This window comes from Perca flavescens, chromosome 14 (genome assembly GCF_004354835.1).
Source record: "Perca flavescens isolate YP-PL-M2 chromosome 14, PFLA_1.0, whole genome shotgun sequence".
In the NCBI taxonomy this organism is placed as follows: domain Eukaryota; kingdom Metazoa; phylum Chordata; class Actinopteri; order Perciformes; family Percidae; genus Perca; species Perca flavescens.
The window spans coordinates 18160484-18175957 of NC_041344.1; the positions used below are offsets into that span (position 1 = coordinate 18160484).

At 41.2% G+C, this 15474-nt stretch overlaps 2 protein-coding genes across 2 annotated transcripts; one reads left to right on the forward strand and one right to left on the reverse strand.

Moving 5' to 3' along the window:
• The first annotated feature begins 1418 nt into the window (after positions 1–1418).
• Positions 1419–4435, forward strand: ggcta (gamma-glutamylcyclotransferase a). The gene is made up of 4 exons (XM_028597213.1): positions 1419–1753; positions 3250–3395; positions 3481–3613; positions 3736–4435. Exons 1-4 carry the CDS (start codon positions 1508–1510, stop codon positions 3856–3858), a joined length of 648 nt encoding a protein of 215 aa, XP_028453014.1. The 5' UTR covers positions 1419–1507; the 3' UTR covers positions 3859–4435.
• On the reverse strand, positions 4433–14086 carry adnp2b (ADNP homeobox 2b). The gene is made up of 4 exons (XM_028597212.1): positions 13764–14086; positions 12845–12966; positions 8552–8653; positions 4433–8336 (listed from the first exon to the last, which is right to left on the reverse strand). The coding sequence occupies exons 2-4, from the start codon at positions 12950–12952 to the stop codon at positions 5625–5627; spliced, it is 2922 nt and encodes a 973-aa protein (XP_028453013.1). The 5' UTR covers positions 12953–12966; positions 13764–14086; the 3' UTR covers positions 4433–5624.
• Between the last annotated feature and the right edge of the window lie 1388 nt (positions 14087–15474).

Sequence of the window (15474 nt, forward strand, 5' to 3'; positions counted from 1 at the left end):
GCTGTGGACAAATAGAAGTTAAATTAAGCAAATAAAGGAGTATGACAAGGAGTGTACAAAGTTACTGGCAGACATTGTATGATTTCAAGTTTATATAAATATATGCATAGGTATTTTTCTCCTTAGAATAAATGAACCTATCAATTTGCTTTTGAACCATAGTATTTAAAATGATTGAGAGATCTGGTAAATCTTGTCTAGTTGTCAAAGGTTTCAGTTGGATTGACACAGAGCCTACTTTGAAAAGGGTCGATTTGTGATGCTTAACCTTATTACCGCATTTGGCTAGGATGGGCCAGTATATAAGAAGGGAGGGGCAGGAGGGTTAAAATGCAGCGCTCTGATTGGCCGAAAGCTTTTCACTCCACTCCTCAGCGGCAGAATCAACGTCATAGATGTAGATTGCATAGAAACTGAAACCGGAGAAATGAGAGATGTAACAAAATGCGTACATAGAGAGCAGCGAATCGTACAAGCGTACTAAAGGGTCAAAATGCGTGCCGAGTACGCAAAATGCGTACATGTTGGCAGGTCTGCATTTATTTAGTTTGCAGAATGCATTTTAAAAGGGCAGAGCATCTCTTTTGGAACATCGACAAAACACATTGAGGGACTACGAAAAGTTATTGCAACCACTCTACTGGAAAACAGCGGTATGTTGGTGACACGCTAGAGTATTGCATGGATAACTTATTTTAGTTAAATCGATTATATAAGTCCTATAACAATAACATAAAATTGAGCTATTATGGTTCTTTGATTTTGTCAGATGACCTCAGTGAACTCTGCCACATCTGTGGTAACGTGGAGGGTGAACAAGTTGAGACAGTTTCCTGGGTAGCCCAATTTTTTTGTTGTCAGTAGAATTACAAAAGATTTTAAGAGAGAAAGCCTATGTAGGCCTACACTGTATGTGTTAATTTATATATAATTCTCTTTTGAAACATTTTCAGATATCCTGTGACTCATGTCTGCGATGTGCAAAATGTATCACTACTGACAGTGACTACATGTGTGATAACTCAGGACAGTAAAGTCTGACAGTCACCCAATTTGCTATACTTGCATGGTATGAGGTCTACTAAAAGTCCTGAAAAGTTTGTCTTTGTCAGCTTTTGCAATCCTGAGTTATGGGGGTGCAGTCCTTTTTTGGCAGGGGTATATGAGACCTGCCGAAAAGTGACTGCCCCCCACGCCTTTAACTCAGGACAGCAAAGTCTGACAGTCAGCCAATTTGCTATACTTGCATGTTATGAGTTCTACTTAAAGTCCCAAATAGGCGTAGTTATTTAGCTATTTCATTATTTATTTATCCATGAATTCATACTCAAAATGTATTCACCTTCGACTCAAAGACATTCATGGCTAATATCTGTGAAAGTTTGTGACACATGCTATCCTTAACTTTCACCACCAGATGTCCTCATAGAGGTCTGAAGCTTCGAGTACTCAACCTTTTTTTCGATACAATTGGATTGAAAGCTTCAGTTCGCCATCTCTACAAAATATGTCCGTTGCCAACGGTCGCTTTATGTTTTTCGCTTTTCGAAGTACCGGTTACTTATGTCTTCTGTCCCGTCTTGCTGTCTTCTGCCCAGTCTTGCTGTCTCTTCCGACGGGAAACCACGGATATCAAAATATGTCCGTTGCAAACGGTCGCTTCATGTATTTCGCTTTTGGAAGTAACTTGTTAAAGGAAAGACTGCAACTGGCAAATCCCTCTGCGACATTTTTCACTACCGGCCGACTAAAGGTAGCTAGCTAACGTTAACAAATAAGTTCGTAGAATAAAATAGCTGTTTTTGTTTTCACTATTACCAATATGGCGTTCATGTCATGTGGGAATTACAAAACACCCAAGTAGTGACGAGGTAGCTAATGTTGTGTATCTTCTATCCTGAAGATACAGTGCATGTACACAAATATGGTTAATAACATTGATAAGTTGATTAGCCTACACGTATTTGTCGACATGAACGCAGCATTGCCTTTCTCTTGAATGTACCATGGTGTCAGTAAGAGTAAATGAAACGGTAGAGGGAAGGTAGTAGTTATGCTGTTTTAAGCTAGCTAGTTGTAACCATTGTTGGTAGGCTAAACCCTGTTACTTTATTACTGGTCATATTGTCACAGTTTATTTGGTTGCGAGGTGCCCGTTTAACTCGGGACATCTCACTTATATGTCGGTTAATAGCTTAACTAACGTTACCTTACGTTACGTTTTTAGGGCGCAACTGCTGGTAACAACATCAGTTATATGGTGCGTTCTTTTTGTCCACCGAAGTCGATTTACGAGTTGTTTTCCGGAGTTACGAACCGGAAGTTGCAAAAAGAACGCCACCGAGGTCGTCTATACAACTCGTCAAGTCGTCTGAACTCAGAGGACCCCGAGTTCACTTTCAAAGGTGGCTACGTCGTGCATCACACGTAGTAAACATTGTGGTTTTCTACAATTTAAGCACTTTTGTCTTTTTTGTAACCAAATGAAGAAGTGGTACACATAGCACTGTATACTGCTACCTATAGGCATGTTGCTAGTCTTATTAGGAGTTAAATACCGCCTGATTAGTTATTTTGTAGCTTGTGCAGCTGAAATTGGCTAGAGACGCTCGGTTGCTATATGACAACAACGGCTTAAGCCGAGCCTTGAGCAGAAAGCAGAGCAGAATCCAAAATCCATCTTTTCTCCGACTCGTAGTATTGTGTGACAAAAAGAACGCAACAACCCACGGTTACTCGTTTTCCGACATGGATGTGACGTCACACTCGAGCTACTAGTGGCGATTACAAGACAAAAAGAACGCACCATAGGCTACACAGCGCCTCTCCTTGGTAAAGTGACCTGTGATAATGTATTTTACGGTGTAATATAGAAAACTAACTATTGACTAGACGACTTGTTTCCCTCCTGTTAAAATAACCCCCTCCGTTGTTAGGTTTCGTTCAGGTAGGGGGAAAACACATTGACGGGTGGACAGTCTTCCGACACAACTCGTCGTTTCCACCTAAATGGTTACTAGGCTAGTTTTAGCATCAGCTGTAACAACAGGGACAGAGTGTGCTATGCTGTGATGACCAACAGCAAACAGGCTCACTGGGGACACTACTGAAAACACAAACATAGAACCCCTCTTTACATCACAGTGAAGTAAAAGGCATTTTGTTTAAAATGCTAAATCCCTCATCGCCGTTCACAGCCTTTTGTCCTTTACCTCCTACCCCGTTTGTTTGTGTGTGCGTTGTGTGCAGGATTATGAGTTGAACTTTGGCCTGTGGGAGAAACATGTGGACAACAGTTGGCATGGTGGAGTGGCCACCATTAAATCCTGTCCAGGGGCAGAAGTGTGGGGGGTAATCTGGACTTTGAGCAACGAAAACCTCCCGAGCCTAGACAAGTGAGACACACAAACACACAGCTGTCTTTCTGTTCATGTTTGTCACTTTAACCAACCACTGCGTGGTTCTTCTCATTGTCCTCAGCCAGGAAGGGGTGAGTCAGGGAAAGTACTCTCCACTGGAGGTTTCAGTGGAGACTGAAAATGGACTCATGCTCTGCAGGTCTTACCAGATGAACAATTTCCACGCCTGCCCTCCCTCTCCTCAGTACAAACAGGTGTGTGCATGTAAACACAAACAGGTCCAAAGACAACACACTTGATATACTATGCAATAAATGATACATTACAATTCACATAGTCCAATGGTTTTGTGATTAAATTCTCTGTTTTATGTAAGGTGGTGTGTCTGGGTGCAGAGCAGAATGGACTTCCAGGGGATTACCTGAAGAGGCTGAAGGCCATTCAAACCAACAACTACACTGGCCCCTCAATCCTTGATCAAATCCAAACGGTCAAGTAGAGATTGAAAGTTCACATTCTTTACTCTTTGAAAACACCGGTTGACAAAAACAGCCTCACCACAAGGTCCATCTAGTAGTTGTTCTGAGAATAATGAGCAGAATAGTAACAATAAAATACAGTGTAGCTATTAAGCTCATTCATTCACTTTTCAGCAGTTGCAGGAGCATTAGACGGCATTTTATTCTCCATTATAACTAATCATGCAAGTAATAGTTTTATAATAATTAAATTATAAAAATGTTAATATGTAATGGTACTGAAAACAGATCTGTTTAACAGACTGTGGGAAAAGCTATAACTGGACCTTACATTTTCTTTTAAAGAAACATTTCTAAAGGTTAAAACTGAATCTGCAACCCTGTGAGGCCAGACGTTTGTAATGCATGGCCATAATGAGACATGTGGCTGTGCCACAACACATACCTCATCTTTTATTTTGAGCCGCCGTCGAACAATTTATGCATTTTATTTTAGAGCCATCACAATTGAAGACTCAAAATGTATGCGACAGGCAGAATATCCTTACATTTTATTAGTTTTCAGGGGAATAATAAACTGGTGAAACACACTCAAGACTTCCTTCTGCTCAGCATTTATTCTGCCTTTAACCAATATGTTCTATTTCTGCTGGTAAGGAATAAAGACTGGCTGAAGTTTTGCATTATTTTCCAGGTCCTTCAGTTACAGGTGAGAAAAAAAAAAAATGGGGTGCTTTAACAAATATTTAATTACAATGACTGAATCATTTATGTAAAAGGAAACCACTTTATTTGTTACAACACAGTGGCATTGGACAGAATGATAATTTGTAGGCCTACTTTTCCTAACATTTGTCGGTCATCTAGGAATTATAAAATATGTGTAAGTACAAAAAAAAAACGGTCCGGAGAAAAGAATATGGTGAACACCCAATAACTTGTTTATATTTTGTTGAATCTAGGTCAATTTCCAAAAGCAAATATGTATACTTCACAATGGCACAAATCATAATTTCATTTGACAAAACAAAAAAAGGTTCATGCAAGCAACATGGTCAGAGATGTATAGTAACCAAGAATACAGAAACCTGAAAACAAACATTTGTACATTCTTAAGAATTTGGCTTCAAAACTGCAAGATGAACATTCACCTTCTACAGGAGTTGGTGAGCAAGAAATAATACATTTTAAAATCAGTTTAAATGTAGGGGGAGGGGGGGGGTGTTCATCTAAAAGTAAAAAGAAAATAAAACTGCAAAAACAGGTCCATGTGTGTGTGGATAGGGGGGTATAAAAGAAAAAGCATAATATAATGTAAACCAAGTCTATTTTAAAGTGTGCACTTAAGTCTTGATATTAGCAGACTAGCATGATGTAGGAATCACAATTTTGTACAAAATGGGCTTAAATAAAGGGGGGCAAGAAGAGCAGAAAATCAGTGCTTGAGTTGAAGTTGGTAGCCATTGTCGAATGAAAGATTGAAACCAGCTAAATACTGTTGCCACTCAACAGTCTGACACCATTATATCTTGCAGACCGTGCATCTGTATCTTAATTATGTTCTCTGCATTCATGTGGAAATTGGGATATGGACCACTAACAATTTACTGAAGTCAAACAAAACACTACTGATGTGGTCTACATTAAGAGACTGAGCACACAGGTAACTGCATGGTGAACTGGTCTAGCGACTGTCAACACAAAAGGCCATCATTAAAGTATCTAGGTTGTTATCTTGTAATCTGGGTTTTAAATTAGGGACATCTGCATTTGTTCCACACATTTCTTAACTCAATTTCATCTGCTCCACCTGTTCCCCATCCGTAACTTTCTCATTTCCACTTTCATCCATTGGTTCTCGGCCACCCTCACTGTTTTCCATCTGCTCCGTTGAATCGGCAGACGGCTGCTCTGTGGCGTCGGCCGGCTTCTGTTCGGGGATCACGAGATTGTGCTTGACCTTGTTCAGTTCGGTCATGTTGAAGCCGAGGAAAATGGCAGCAGTGTTCCTACTGAGACTCTTCATGCACTTGCTGCGCTTCTTGCTGAAGTGGGCGGCCAACTCTGGTTTTGTGAGGGACAGCCTCTTGCACAGCTCTTCGGTCTCGGCTTTGGTGGCATAGGGGTTCAGGTTGAAGTATTTGGATATGAAGTCTCTGCGCTGATCGCCGTAGCGGCGCTCGATCGGGTTGGGTTCCAACAGCAGCTTCACTGCGGGATCGAGCTGAATCACAGGCTCTGGTGGGGGCAGTAACTTCTCATTCTCTCGCTTCTTGCGCATAGCCGCCTTTTTTTCTCGCTCTAGTTTGTTGGTCATCATGACCTCCCTCCATGCAACCTCCAGCCTCTTCTGAGACTGCAGCTCTGCTACATTCTCTGGACGCACTGCAGCAGGTGCAGCTGGAATCACACGCGCTGGAGCTATAGTTGGTTTCACAGTTGGCGCTTGTGGCATTTGGAGAAAGTAGAGTTGCTTCTGAGCTGGTTTCAGTGGCTGTTGCGGTGGTGGTGCTGCTGTAGTTGTGGGTGGTGTTGATTGTTTTGGTGAACACCGGCATCGCTGAATGTGGAGCATCACTGCCTGCTGGGTGACCTTTCCTGTGTACACACCATTGCAGTATATGCACTTGAACGCCTCTGTCTTGAGGATAGCATGAATGGTGGGTGCTACTAAGTGTTTTTGCTTCAGGTGCTGAAGGTGTTTGGATTCATTTTCAAACTTTTCATCACAGAATGGACAATAGGCACTGTTGATTTTCGCAGGTGCTGAGCAGATTTCTGGCTGGCTGCTGGGCTGCAACTTGAAGAAGATCAGGTCGAGGGAACTTGTGACCAGGGCAAGATTGACCTCTGTGTCTCCTAAGACCTCTTTTGGTGCGGTGGTGTGGACGTCAAAGTAAGGGAACAGGATTCCTCCAATACCTTTAGAGTAGACCCTGTACTTCTGCCTCAGAAAATCACAGTATGGCTTGCTTGTGGGATTGTGCTGCTTTACATGCTCAGCGAGCTGTTTGATTGAAAAGAACAAAGCTGAGCAATATAAACAATTCAGGCCATGCAGCAGGTGTTGGAAGACGCTTTTTTCTGATAGAAGAATTTTGCACGTTAGACATTTGACAGTTTTGTCTGGCATTTTCTTCAAGAATGCAGCTCGTGCCGCCACACTTTCTGACTTGGATGTGGTGGATTTTGTCTGGTGAGCGACCTCTGTATGCATGTCAAAGACATTGGAAGGGAAAAGTTCATTGCAGAGGGGACAAGTAATCCATTTCTTAGTTGGTGGTGTGGAGTTCCTTGTTTGCTCAACAGTCTTGAGGTTGGTACCAGTGCTCTGAGAGACAGGCACTGCTAATTGCAGTGGAGCAAAAGTGTACGTGGGCATGCCATTTATCTTGTTGCCAGTCGGAATCAGGTGACTCAGCAAGGACTGTGAAGTCAGCATGGTACCTTGAAGGGTGATTTGGTTTGTTGGTGCATTTTGTGTGACCACAGCAGGCTTAGATACAGCTCCTGTTCCAGCTGCCATGTTGGCCTGCAGTCCTGATGGGAGAAGGATTTGCTGCATTTGTGGAGTCTGTTGTAGTTGAGCAGAAGCAGGAGTTATAGCCACAGGTGCCCGTTTCAAAGACATGTTAGAAACCATGGGAAGCTGGACCATAGATTGTCCTTGGGGCAAAGCACTTCGGATGGCTATCGTGGCACCAGGCTGGAGCAAACCTTTAGCTTCCGCACTAGCTAGCTGCACTAGCGCGGACGCTTGAGGGGGCAGAAAAGCTTGGTTGGTTCTGGGGGCACAGATCAGAGTCGTACTGTTTGGAGTTCCTTGTATTTTCTGTAATGCCACCACAGTCTCAGTAGGTTGGTCATTGCTTGGTAAAGCCAAGGACTTACTGTTCAACATTTGAGGTTGTTGTGGTTTAGGAGCAATGCTTGGAAATGTCACAAACATGCCATTCCCATTAGGTGTTGTTTTAATTGTGTAGTTCTTGTTCTCATAAATCATACTCTGCACTTGTGTACTGACTGAATAGTGGGATGGCTCAACCAGCATGTGATGCAACATTTGGTCTAGGCTTCCAGCGTTCACTTTGCACACCTTACAGCAGTAGATCTTTATCGATGAAGTCCCTTGAGGGTGTAATCTGTAACCGATATACTGTTCTGCCAACCTGTCCAGGTGCTTGAGAATTATGTGCTTCTTCATCCCAAAGATAGAGGAGTTTGGAAATCCACATTTTCGACATTGATACCGCTCACTTCCACAATGGGTGGGTTGAGGCCCTCCCGTCTGCCGTTGTATAGAGTTGGCATGGAAGAACAGCATGTGCTTCTTGAGATACTTGGGGGTTCCAACGAAGACACACTGAGCACAGGGTGCTAGTGCACAGAATGGCTGCATGTATCCATGGCAACGAGAGACATGGCTCCTGAAGTTGTAGATGTTTGTAGAAGAGTACTTGCACAGGGTACAGCATAGAGGTCGAGACCGATAAGGCCACTGAATAGAAAAATAAACAGAGTTAAATTTGCAGTGTGCACTAAGTATTTAACATTCATACCAAGCTACACATCTTAACAAATATGGAATGACTACTTTCCTCTTTAATTTTAATCCACAAGACAGGTATGAGTTTACTTACAGATCAGTAACATTTTGAATTTTTTAACAAATACTCAAACTGGCAAATAATCATTCAAACGTGTCATATTCACCCTTTTCTTTAGTCTTTTGTATCCGTAGGTGATATCATCCCAATCAGTTTCCTGAAAGGCCTCTTCTTCATCGGAGTTCTTCTCCGAGGTTTCATTGAGATCCTGCACAGTAAACACACAAACAAATCTTAAGCAGAAGTTTCACAATGTAAACTAAATGTATGCATTAGAAGACATACATTCAAAGTTGTTCAAGTAAATAAGGCCATTTGGCCTACAGTTTAAATAATAGCAAGGCATCATACAGTATGAATTTATTATATATGGAATGTTTAAGTTTATACTGTGCACCTAGCTTAAACTAATTCAGTATAATTAAAAAGCCCTGCAATAAATTCTACCTTCATGAAAGTTATAACGATAAGTTACTGGTGAAACTGCAGTCTGTATTGAACTGTATTGCATTATGCTGAGGTTTCCAATATTTTGTCCACCCCATTTATATTATGGGTAGAGTACAAATACATATACACAATACAAATACACAAATTAAATTCTGTGTAATGCAGCACAACAAACTACAGAGTCCAAAATTACATTTAAATTGAAGCAACACCTAACCTAACCTAATCTCCAAGAAGGTAGGATTCATTTTATTAGACTCTTAGGTTTAGGGGAATGACCCTAATAAACTGACAACTGAGTGCATGTTTCACAAATACATTTTTAACCTGAAAAGTTAGAAGCAGCCATTAGATAATCGTGGTGGAGTAAAAAGTACTTCCCTTTGAAATGTAGAAGTATAGTCACACAATAAATCAAGTACCAGCGGCTCAACCCTCAATTCATCTGCACCTCTGTGTTAAACCTGTGCGCTCATAGATGTAGTGCAATTGAGAAAGTTTAACTTGACATGTATATTGACTGTCATCCTGCAGATTGAGTTTTAAATCATGCTACAAGCTACAAGTCAAGTTCAAAATCTCTGCAAAAAAAATCTTGTAAATCTAATCTAATGTCGCCATTGTGGCAAATTGTGTGGTAGTTTCCTTAGCAAGGCTAGCAGCCCCGACCGGCATCCTTCTACTTCCTCCCCGCCTCCCTCGCCTGCTGCGGCCGACAACAATCCACAAGCGCCCGCTGGTCTGGTGGAGGTCCTCCAGAGGGCAGTTCATGCTTTCGCGGCGAAATTTTTGAAGTTTATTCCCCCCTCAAAAATAGTTAATGGAGCAACCAAAACGATTGTGTCATAACCAAGCGACTTACTGTCGCACAGTAGAGGAATTACCGTATAGTACAGGAGAAACTTTCGACTTACACTAGCTGTTTAAGTTTAATTACTAATGTTAACTAGCATGTTAGTGATCAATAATTAGCCTGTGCCTATGTTATCTCCTTACATATACCTACGCTCTCCGTCTCTGCAAGATTGAGAATGATTGAGATTTCTCTTGGCACAGCTACCAGAAGACTTACAACTTTCAGACAGGTTGCTCACGTCACATCTACAAGCTCAGTTGGAGGCTGCGCAGTAAGGCCGGTTACACACTGGATTTTCTAATACTGCACCGGTCAATACAGAACGAAATAGTCTGTAGCCTATTTTGCCGTCAATACTGCCAACGTTGTCTTTGCTGTAATCAAATCAAATCATATTTAACATGGCATTTCATTTTATCAATGGGAAACCTACATGTGTCCAGACAAGCCTAGCAGCAGCGGCAGCGCGTCAGACACGTTTCTGGTGTGTAAAGACAGAAAAATCCACGCAGCCGCCATGTAACCGCTGCGGTGGGGTGTTCCTGTAGAGCCCACTGCTTTGATTGGTTCGTAGAGCGCAAAAACGGCCATTGATTATGATTGGCTTGTGGGGGTACAAGAATGCCCATGTTTTCTTCTGCTCTACTTTACATCCTATTTTTGGCCATCTAATGGCCATTTTCCACAGAAACAACTTTTCTGCAGATGTATTTCTGTGTAAAAACCTTGCTAGCTAATGTTGCTAATTAATCATTTCTATTTTAATAATGTAATGCTGGTAGCGAAACATTTTAACTCGTTTAAAAATTGTCAAAATTAGTTCTCTTTTGTGTGCCACAAATTACACCTTGGATACTGGAGACAAATGTTGGGCATGGCTGCCCTTTTTGTCCTAATCAACAGAGTAGTACAAAGAATGTTACACTGCAGCAAGTGTAAAAGGAAGTCAGGTGGGTGCTTTCTAAAGGGGTTTGCGTTACCTGGCGCATTTTCAATCTCAGCTGTCAGCTTAACAAACCTTATGTTGTGCCTTATTACATATGTGCCTTATTACATATGTTGTGTTAAAATTAAAAAGGCATTTGTTTCAGGAATTTATTTATTGTGTTTTGCTTTTGCAACTAAAAGCTGCTTGAAAGCAGGTTTGTTTATTTCCTTGTCCCAGTTGGCACATCTGGGTGACGCAGTTGAATGAGCGTTGAGGCTTTTTTATAGTTGTGTGGAGAATCGACCGCGTACACCCGCAGACCCCTCTGCGTCTACACTAGACCCTACGCCGTAGCCTGACGTGCACCTCTCGAAAAATGTAACTATACGTCGCAGCGACGCACGTCGCTCAGCCGTGGCTTGGTAGCATAATCAACATGAAATCAAGGAGAGAGTTAACTTTTCCTGCTAAAGATTTCCCACCGTGGCCAGAAAGCACAGGGGAGACACTTTGTTTCTCTCACTATGACTCTAGAGCTAAACGCTGTCACTCTCTCACTTCTCCCTTGCTCTATCAAGCACTCCACACCCACACAAGTATAAACATCAGGCCACTTATGTAGGCTACAGCAAAAGCTCTGCGTGGAGCCTGCGCAGGACTATAAAACGGCCTTTAGCGTTTTGGTTACATTTCCATTCACTACAACAGTGGAGCAACATACCTTCCTTGTCTTATACACAGCTTTCTCTTCGTTGCTGTTGTAAGCTGACCGGAAACCTGCAGGCAGATCTTCCAGCTGTGCAGTTTCATTTGTGCTTGTGTGACTGGCTCGCACGGCAATCTGCTTGTTGTGCTATCCTCAGTGCATGTTGCTAACAGCGTATGGCTAATCTAAGTGCCTGGGAGGAACTCACGCTTGTGAACTTTGGTTCCACATTACGTGCATCAATCTACATACAAAATAAAAAATGCTCAATCGGCAACTAGATAGCATTATTACCAGTCTCCCAGTTGCATTTTTTGCAATTTTACTGAATATCGACCAATAACGATCGTCGGCTGATCAATCGGAGCATGTCTAGCATCAATAGTTGTTGAATTGCTTGCTAGAAGCAGGCTAGCTAGTTTTAAGATTGAGTTGGTTCCAGTTACTTATGTTAATGTAACACTATTCAATTGTTAGTTTGTCCCACTTGTTTCATCGAAGTCACAAATAATGGTAAATTGATTTAAGAATTTGACAGAACACAAGGTAAATTGTACTTCCAACTGAATGCGTAGCCACTGATTTGACTGACACAAACAGGACAAAACAGCAGTCTGTAAAGTTACTGGGCAAAACAAAGAAAAAAGAAGGTCAGAAGCTACTGGGCATTTCTGGTCTGCCAACCAATGAGCTATGTGTGGCTGCAATCAGATACGTCAGTATTACAAGATCCAGGTTAAATTTTGGACAGAAACACGGATGACAAACATACATTTATCACAACTATAATTACCATAGTGTTTGTAACTGTTTAAAGGTCCCATGTCATGAACATTTCACTTTGAGGTTTTTTAACATTAATATGCATTGCCCCAGTCTGCCTATGGTCCCCCAGTGGCTAGAAATGGTGATAGGTGTAAAACGAGCCCTGGGTATCCTGCTCTGCCTTTGAGAAAATGAAAGCTCAGATGGGCCGATCTGGAATCTTCTCCTTATGAGGTCATAAGGACCAAGGTTACCTCCCCTTTCTCCACTTTGCCTGCCCAGAGAATTTGGCCCACCCATGAGAGAGAGACATCATGGCTTTCAAACAAGCAAAGTGGCAGTTGGTCAAGGCCACACCCTCCACCTTGCCCCCCCTCTCTCCTCCTCAATAGCTACAGACAGAAATGGCACATACTAAGGAAAGCTCATTGTGGGACTGGCTCTAGATGATGTAATTCTGCACCAAGGCTGAATTTTGGGAAAGAGACTTCAGATACAGTATTAGGGGACCACTAAGGTCTTAATAAAAACATCCAAAGAGCACCATGTCATGGGACCTTTAAAGCTATTATAAAATGCACAAATATATACATTTTAAGCCAACTTATCTTATATAAAAGTGTAAATTACACTTAATAGCTTTCAATCAGGACCAAATATTAAAAGGCACCTTATTTCCAAAGATAAAACATACCTTCAACAGGTTTTGGCAATCTTCCAGGCCGATCTCACCTAGGATGTTTTTCACCGCCTTGCGACCCCTTCGGATCTTGTCAATATTTCCAACTGGATACTGATACATTATTCCTCACAAGCCTTGTAGAGGAAAACAAGCTTTAATGTTATGGAGCAAAACAAAAACAAAAAAATACTTATCTTTTTTTTTTTTTTCTCATTCATAGTCACAACATTTCCCAGTCAAGGCCTAGAAAGTAACCACTATTTGAGTAAAACAATGTTTCCACTTTTTACTGCACCACCAAATATAGTACAGTTTGGTGAATGGAGACTGTATAAATGAAGAATAACAAACAAAAATGCACACCGAGGGGAGAATGGAAAAGGTAAACACAATCAATGCAATTAGCTGTGGTCAGTTAATATGTGCAGGACAAGCCTATCCAACGTTTATTATGTTAAGAAAAAGTTGTGGTTTGCAGTTTTATAACGCCATACTCCTATAAAAAAATAATATAACGTTACTGTAGTAAGAATTGAGATGCTAAATAGTAACTGCAACATACTTTGCTACAACAATTAAAACATGACTGCACATAGATATTGTCTGCATAAGCATTGTGATATCCAAATAACATAACAGTTAAGTTACTGTGCAACAGCTAATTTCACACTTAACGATAAGTATGTGATAATATGTGATTACGAACCATTCACTGATGGTTAAGAAAAACTTATTTTAGCGAGTTAAAGTGTTTGATTTAGATCACCTAACGTTACAAACTAAAACCTTCCCGTCCATGCTAACACTGCTCAGTGTGTGCTTGCCACACTGGAGACATTAAAAAGACCCTGATAGCACGCGGACAGCAATAAGCCGGCCACGCCGCTTCTTCCTACTTGAGGATGCCCACAGCCACCTCGCAGATATTTACCTCGTATAATTTTCGGTGTATGTTAACGTTGACGTTAGTTGTCGCTGTGCCACCTCCGACAGGGCTAACGTTTTCCACTTCCACCGGCCGTCAACTGTGTGTCGGTGAGCTGCGTCAGCGCTGCATATAGATACTCATCCGAGCAGCATCCTCTGTCCATACACAACGCTGTATGAATAATATAGTCAAATATGAATGATGATATTTGCGAACCACCTCCAAAGATAAGTTATTTTTGGTCCCGCTTTTGTCCCTTTCTTCCCCTTAATAAGGAAAAAATGGCGCACAAGTTCAGGATCTGACGTCGCAGTCCTCATTTGCATACTGCACAAACTGACCAATAGGAGGCTTCCCAGCATAAAAACTAAATCAATTTTTATTCTTTCACCAAGACTGTCAGCCATTGTTCAAGCGTGTCCAAGTTATCCATTTTATGTTCCTGTTTTTGAATTAAATGTAATAACTGACTTGTTAATTGGACTTTTGTATTCTACAACAGATAGCTAGGTCGGGGGGCGTGGCTACTGCGACCCCCACTGGCAGTCACGTGTTACATGACTAAGGCTATCCAATGAGCTGTCGAAAAAATGAGCTAAATGGGTGGGTCCATGTCTTATGACGTCATATCATGCTACTTTTTTTAGCCAATTACATTGAACCACCATTTTGATAGGAGAGGAAGTGAAATTGATAGGTTAGATGTGTTTTAGCTAGCATAGCATAACGTTTTAGGACTTTTTAATATTTAACGATTACAGAAAAACAAAATGGCTAGTTACCATCGCGTAGCAATTTATTCCAATGACGAGACCTAATTTTAGATTTTTATGGTCAGTCATACCTACTTAGAGTAGATTCAAATCTTCTTTACATTAACAATCTTATGTTCGGCCACCTACCAATTTACAGACATATTCACTCTTGCAGGAGTTGAGCAAAGTCTGAATTACGGCCTACCAAATAAACTTTACGAACAAAGGTCAGTTTGTTTGGAGATAAATCGGCAATTCATCAAAGCAACAATTTGACATTACTCCAGGTTCGTCTTGGACTCATTTTCCTGCGTTATCAATCTATCGCACCATTTTTAACCACAGAATACATTTTATTAGCTATTTCACAGTACCACAAGCCCAGATGTTAATACAGTCCTTTAGCCCCACCAATACATGCTGTAATTGCCCATTACAATTCGCCCACTTATTCAATCCCTAACTTGACCACTAGAAATGTTTTTCGAAGTGCTGTTGCATGAAGCAGTTTATTGTAAAATAATGTAACAACCTAATTTAAAAGTTGACTAACAAGATCACATCTAGCATTTTTTCTTCTGGTCAGGCAATGCAAACCAGGATGATTTAATTTTCTAGGCATACAGAAAAACATGAAGTGTCAACAATTATAATGGCTGTGCTGCAGCTGATTGCACTACAACTGAGTTAGATGACATCATGTCTAAACCCAAAGTACAACGGGAGAAGGGATTTTTTTTACTGTCAGATTCCCTCATGTCAAACCAATACATGGTTATGCCACCAATCACAATCACCCACTTAAGAATTCATTCATGCTTGCTCAAAGTGAACAGGCTGTAAACCAAGTTGTCCTCAAGTCATTTCAAATCTATCATCTCTGTGTTGTAAACATTGTAATTTGTATTTTGCTCTGCTTGGCAGACCAGTAAATAGTCTATTTTATTATTGCCACCACT